This window comes from Mus caroli, unplaced genomic scaffold, assembly GCF_978045245.1.
Source record: "Mus caroli unplaced genomic scaffold, Mus_caroli_1 scaffold_17, whole genome shotgun sequence".
Taxonomy (NCBI): domain Eukaryota; kingdom Metazoa; phylum Chordata; class Mammalia; order Rodentia; family Muridae; genus Mus; species Mus caroli.
The window spans coordinates 95195470-95202392 of NW_028227272.1; the positions used below are offsets into that span (position 1 = coordinate 95195470).

Sequence of the window (6923 nt, forward strand, 5' to 3'; positions counted from 1 at the left end):
CCACCAGAGGTTCTTTTATTGTTGAGAATGCTTTTGCTATCCTAGTTTTTTTTTTTTTATTCCAGATGAATCTGTAAATTACCCTTTCTAACTCAGTGAAGAATTGAGTTGGAATTTTGATGGGGATTGCATTGAATCTGTAGATTGCTTTTGGCAAGATAGCCATTTTTACAATGTTGATCCTGCCAATCCATGAGCATGGGAGATCTTTCCATCTTCTGAGATCGTCTTCAATTTCTTTCTTCAGAGACTTGAAGTTCTTATCATACAGATCTTTCACTTCCTTAGTTAGAGTCACACCAAGGTATTTTATATTATTTGTGACGATTGTGAAGGGTGTTGTTTCCCTAATTTCTTTCTAATCCTGTTTATCCTTTGTGTAGAGAAAGGCCATTGATTTATTTGAGTTAATTTTATATCCAGCTACTGTGCTGAAGCTGTTTATCAGGTTTAGGAGTTCTCTGGTGGAATTTTTGGGGTCACTTATATATACTATCATATCATCTGCAAAAAGTGATATTTTGACTTCTTCCTTTCTAATTTGTATCCCCTTGATCTCCTTTTGTGGTCTAATTGCTCTGGCTAGAACTTCAAGTACTATATTGAATAGGTCAATTTTGGAGGAGGTATCATGTGGCGCTAAGAAGAAGGTATATCCTTTTGTTTTAGGATAAAATGTTCGGTAGATATTAATTGAATCCATTTGTTTCATAGCTTCTGTTAGTGTCCATGTGTCTCCGTTTAGTTTCTGTTTCCAGGATCTATCCATTGGTGAGAGTGGGTTGTTGAAGTCTCCCACTATTATTGTGTGAGGTGCAATGTGTCCTTTGAGCTTTACTAAAGTTTCTTTAATGAATGTTGCTGCCCTTGTATTTGGAGCATAGATATTCAGAATTGAGAGTTCCTCTTGGAAGATTTTACCTTTGATGAGTATGAAGTGCCCCTCCTTTTCTTTTTTGATAACGTTGGGTTGGAAGTCAATTTTATTCGATATTAGAATGGGTACACCATATTGTTTCTTTGGACCATTTGCTTGGAAAATTGTTTTCCAGACTTTCACTCTAAAGTAGTGTCTGTCTTTTTCCCTAAGGTGGATTTCCCGGAAGCAGCAAAGTGTTGGGTCCTGTTTGTGTAGCCAGTCTGTTAGTCTATAGTTCCCCAATAAAAAAAAGTCCTTTTTATTGGGGAATTGAGTCCATTGATGTGAAGAGAAATTAAAGAAAAGTAATTGTTGCTTCCTGTTGTTTTTGTTGTTAAAGTTGGGATTCTGTTCTTACGGCTGTCTTCTTTTAGGTTTGTTGAAAGATTACTTTCTTGCTTTTTCTAGGGTGTGGTTTCCGTCCTTGTATTGGTTTTTTTCTGTTATTATCCTTTGAAGGGCTGGATTCGTGGAAAGATAATGTGTGAATGGTTTTGTTTACTTTGGTTTCTCCATCTATGGCAATTGAAAGTTTGGCTGGGCATAGTAGCCTGGGCTGGCATTTGTGTTCTCTTAGTGTCTGCATAACATCTGTCCAGGATCTTCTAGCTCTCATAGTCTCTGGTGAAAAGTCTGGTGTAATTCTGATAGGCTTGCCTTTCTATGTTACTTGACCTTTCTCCCTTACTGCTTTTAATATTCTATCTTTATTTAGTGCATTTGTTGTTCTGGTTATTATGTGTCAGGAGGAATTTCTTTTCTGGTTCAGTCTATTTGGAGTTCTGTAGGCTTCTTGTATGTTCATGGGCATCTCTTTCTTTAGGTTTGGGAAGTTTTCTTCTATAATTTTGTTGAAGATATTTGCTGGCCCTTTAAGGTGAAAATCTTCATTCTCATCTACTCCCATTATCCATAGGTTTGGTCTTCTCATTGTGTCCTGGATATTTTGAGTTAGGATCTTTTTGCATTTTGCATTTTCTTTGATTGTTGTGCCCATGTTCTCTATGGAATCTTCTGCACCGGAGATTCTCCCGTCCATTTCTTGTAATCTGTTGTTGATGCTCGAATCTATGGTTCCAGATTTCTTTCCTAGGTTTTCTATCTCCAGTGTTGCCTCACTTTGGGTTTTCTTTATTGTTTGTACTTCCCTTTTTAGGTCTAGTATGGTTTTGTTCATTTCCATCACCTGCTTGGTTGTGTTTTCCTGTTTTTCTTTAAGGACTTGTAACTCTTTAGCAGTGTTCTCCTGTATTTCTTTAAGTGACTTATTAAAATACTTCTTGATGTCCTCTACCATCATCATGAGATATGCTTTTAAATCCAGGTCTAGCTTTTTGGGTGTGTTGGGGTATCCAGGACTGGCTGAGGTGGGAGTGCTGGGTTCTGATGATGGTGAGTAGTCTTGGTTTCTGTTAGTAAGATTCTTACGTTTGCCTTTCGCCATCTGGAAATCTCTGCAGTAAGTTGTTATAGCTGTCTCTGGTTGGAGCTTGTTCCTCCTATGATTCTGTTAGCCTCTGTCAGCAGACCTGGGAGTCCAGCTCACTCCTGAGTCTCATTGGTCAGAGTACTCTCTGCAGGGAAGCTCTCCTCTTGCAGGGAAGGTGCACAGATATCTGGAGTTTGGACCTGCGTCCTGGCTAAAGATGAAGGCCCAAAACAAGGCCTGTCCCAGAAGCTGTGTTGCTTCTGTAGTCTGCACTCTCACCTGTGCAGACTAGTCTCTGAGGGATCCGGGACACAAGATGGCTCCCCCAGGTGCTCCGGCTATGAGAGTCTATCTTAATACATCACTGTCCTCATGGGGAAAAAAAGAAGCAGAAAGGAAAAGGAGATGTAGAGGAATATAGATGAGGAAAAATGGAAGGAGAGAAGAGGAGAAGGAAGAAGAGACTACTTAAAACATGTTATTTCTGTTATCAAACATGCAGAGAACTATATCTGATTGTCAGTTTCTCTCCAGTGTGGTATCTTTTATGCTGTTTGTGTTAACTTGGATTTTATTGCTGTGAAAAGATACTATGACCAAGGCAACTCTTATAAAGGACATTTAATTGGGGGTAGTGTACAGATTCAGAGGTTCAGTCTGATATCATCAAGGCTGAAAAAAATGGCAGTGTCCAAGCAGACATGGTGCTGGAGGAGACAAGAGTTCTACATCTTGAACAGAAGGCAACAAGAAGACTCTTCTGCCCTGGGTGGAGCTTAAGCATAGAATCTCAAAGTCCACCTGCACTGTGACATACTTTCTCAAATGCCACATCTACTCCAGAAATGCCATACTTCCTAATACAGCCACTTGCTATGGACCAAGTATATTCACACCTTTCAAGATCACTGAAAAGGCTTTTACCACATTGGTTATATTCATAGGTGTTCTTTTATGTAGTTGGAGGTGACTTGATTATGAATAGGCTTTACCATATTATCTACATAGGTAAGGTTTCTCTCCAGTATGAAATTCTTTCATGTTTTCAAACTTGACCATGAGAGGCAAAGGATTTACTACATTGCTTACATCAATAGGGTTTCCCTCCAGTATGTATTCTTTTATGCTCTCGAAGATTATGATGGTGTGCAAAGGCTTTACCACATTCATTACATTTGTAAGGTTTCTCTCCAGTATGAATTCTTTCATGACTTTGAAGTTGACCATGAGAGGCAAAGGATTTACTACATTGCTTACATTCATAGGGTTTCTCTCCAGTATGTGTTCTTTTATGTACTTGGAGATAACTATGATATGCAAATGCTTTACCACATTGATTACAGTTGTAAGGTTTCTCTCCAGTATGACTTCTTTCATGAATTTGAAGTCCATGATGAGAGGCAAAGGATTTACTACATTGTTTACATTCATAGGGTTTCTCTTCAGTATGTGTTCTTTTATGTATTTGGAGAGTACTATGATATGCAAATGCTTTACCACATTGATTACATTTGCAAGGTTTCTCTCCAGTATGAATTCTTTCATGTCTTTTAAGACCATTCTGAGCTACAAAGGCTTTACCACATTGATCACATTTATAAGGTTTCTCTCCAGTATGTATTCTTTTATGAACTTGGAGATAACTGTGATATGCAAAGACTTTATCACATTGATTACATTTGTAAGGTTTCTCTCCAGTATGTGTTCTTTTATGTAATTGGAGAGTACTATGATATGCAAAGGCTTTGCCACATTGATTACATTTGTAAGGTTTCTCTCCAGTATGAATTCTTTCATGAATTTGAAGTTGACCATAAGAGGCAAAGGATTTACTACATTGCTTACATTCATAGGGTTTCTCTCCAGTATGTGTTATTTTATGTACTTGGAGATAACTATGATTTGCAAAGGCTTTACCACATTGATTACATTTGTATGGTTTCTCTCCAGTATGAATTCTTTCATGACTTTGAAGTTGACCATGAGAGGCAAAGGATTTACTACATTGCTTACATTCATAGGGCTTCTCTTCAGTATGTGTTCTTTTATGTACATGGACAGTACTACGATATGCAAATGCTTTACCACATTGATTACATTTGTAAGGTTTCTCTCCAGTATGACTTCTTTCATGAATTTGAAGTTGATCATGAGAGGCAAAGGATTTACTACATTGTTTACATCCATAGGGTTTCTCTCCAGTATGTGTTCTTTTATGTACTTGGAGATAACTATGATATGCAAATGCTTTACCACATTGATCACATTTGTAAGGTTTCTCTCCAGTATGAACTCTCTCATGTCTTTTAAGAGCATTCTGAGCTACAAAGGCTTTACCACATTGATCACATTTATAAGGTTTCTCTCCAGTGTGTATTCTTTTATGTACTCGCAGATGACCAAGATATGCAAAGGCTTTACCACATTGATCACATTCATAGGGTTTCTCTCCAGTATGTGTTCTTTTATGTATTTGGAGATTACCGTGTTGTGCAAAGGCTTTACCACATTGATTACATTCATAGGGTTTCTCTCCAGTATGTGTTCTTTTATGTATTTGCAGAGTACTGTGTTGTGCAAAGGCTTTACCACATTGATTGCATTTGTAGGGTTTCTCTCCAGTATGTATTATTTGGAGACTACTTTGATGTACAAAGGCTTCACCATACTGAATACCTTCATAGGGTTTCTCTCCAGTATGAATTTTTTCATGCCTTTGAGGATAACTGTGACTTGCAAAGTCTTTACCACACTGAATATTTTCAGAGGGTTTCTCTCCAATAAGTCTTCTTTCATGCCTGCAAAGATAATTGGCACATGTGAAAGCTTTACCGCATTCACTAAACCAATGAATCTTTTTATCTGTAGGAATTAATTTCATAAATTGGTCTAATTGTAAACAGGAATCACATATTAAGATTTTTATCAATTAGTTTACATCATGGTTTCCCCTTCATCATGGTTGTTTTGCATACCTATAATGGTAGGTGTTATTACATGGCTCATATTTGTAGCATCCTTTTTCTCTGAGATTTTTCACATATTTGAAGAGAAATGGAAGAGCTCAGAGCTTTACCACACTGAGTACATTCATAAATTTGCCTATGTTGTGAAATACACTACATTTTCATACTACAATGGCAAAGTAAATAAGGACAAACAGAAAGGAATGTCCACAATCCTAGTACTCATAGGGATTTTCTGCAGTGTGAGCATATGGATATATTCCAAATGAAGCTGGAAAACCAAATAATTATAAACTTGTAACACCCTGAGAAATTTGGCTCATATGTGGACTACTACATATATCTTAATTGTTCTGGTAGAGAGAGAAGGTTCTGCTTCTTTCAATATCCCTATGTCCACATGGCCTGTATCCATTTTGATACAGGGTACAACTATTAAAAAAGAATAACAAATGAAAGATTTCTACATTGCATTCACGCAGTTTGGTTGTTTGTTCATCATAGACATATGGTATAGGAATGAAGGTTTCTCATCATCAACATTCTTGACTCTCATAAACTGCCCCTCTCACTTAAACTTAGCAATGTTACTATATGAGTAATCAGCTTTACTATGGAATATTTGCTTATTAGAAACATACACTTATCACCTAATATATATCTTTGGCAATATGTGAGTGGTATGACACTAGATTGGCAGTTCTACAGAGTAGCTGTACTGTGGCTATGATTCAAATGGTACTATGTGTTAGGGCATTGTTTCCTCATCTTCTCTTTTAGAGAAATTCCTTGAAAACACAAATCAGACACCTGACGTTGAGGTATATGGATTTGTGAGAACTTAATAATCACTACACTTAAAGAAGTTCTTTTTTTTACACTATTGCCTTTCTTTAAATGTTCCAGGACACATTAACATTTCTTCAGAGGCATACTCATATCAACATGAAAATTACCTTCCATGTCTTCTGGAACTTTGACAGTGTTCTTCAATATTGTCTTCCCAATTGTAGCCTAAAATATAGTACCAGAAAATGTATGATATAATATTAGCAATTAGGCAAATTTAAGTTACTATCTTTAGCAGATGTGATTTATTCATCTCATTCTTCCTCATTCTCAATTGAAATTACAGAAAAGCATCAATAGCAAAGAAATAATTGTTCCTTCATTTTAAAAAGTGAAAGAAAATTCAGTCTTACCTATAGTGTTGAGGTTCCTGTAGGTCTCCAGCATCACATCTTTGTAGAGGCTCTTCTGTGAAGGATTCAGCAAAGCCCATTCTTCACGAGTAAAGTTCACATGCACATCATCATAGGTCAATTCATCCTAAAACATTGCATACATGTGTAAAAATGAAACCATGATACCAACATCACTGTAAATGTATGCTTCATTGACAATATATTTGTATGATTCTGGTGCTTCCCTCACTTATTTCATGACCAAGAAGTTCTGATGTAATTACCAAGTCATCTTAGAAGGAAACTGAATAATAAGGTTCACTTTTGTCATTTCTTTGCTCTTTGAATGATAACCTTGAAAGAGAAATGCTAATTAAGAGAGGGGGTTAGTAGTATTAAGCACACATCAGAGAAATTTTATGAAC

General features: G+C 36.7%; 1 protein-coding gene across 2 annotated transcripts; it reads right to left on the reverse strand.

Moving 5' to 3' along the window:
* Positions 1-2954: 2954 nt before the first annotated feature.
* On the reverse strand, positions 2955-6662 carry LOC110288871 (uncharacterized). Of its 2 annotated transcripts, none has more exons than XM_085832089.1 (3): positions 6517-6662; positions 6271-6328; positions 2955-5074 (listed from the first exon to the last, which is right to left on the reverse strand). In XM_085832089.1, exons 1-3 carry the CDS (start codon positions 6548-6550, stop codon positions 3439-3441), a joined length of 1728 nt encoding a protein of 575 aa, XP_085688215.1. In that variant the 5' UTR covers positions 6551-6662; the 3' UTR covers positions 2955-3438. The 2 variants fall into 2 exon arrangements, with proteins under 2 accessions (XP_085688215.1, XP_085688214.1); XM_085832088.1 differs by having other exon boundaries at positions 2955-5146.
* Positions 6663-6923: the final 261 nt, after the last annotated feature.

Excerpts from the sequence above, each read along its gene's own strand:
- LOC110288871 (XM_085832088.1), bottom strand. The coding sequence starts at position 6,550 with ATGCTGGAGACCTACAGGAACCTCAACACTATAG. Across the intron at positions 6,329-6,516 it reads CAGGAACCTCAACACTATAG|GCTACAATTGGGAAGACAAT; the intron begins GTAAGACTGAAT and ends ACTATATTTTAG. Across the intron at positions 5,147-6,270 it reads AGTTCCAGAAGACATGGAAG|GCATGAAAGAAGACTTATTG; the intron begins GTAATTTTCATG and ends TTATCTTTGCAG.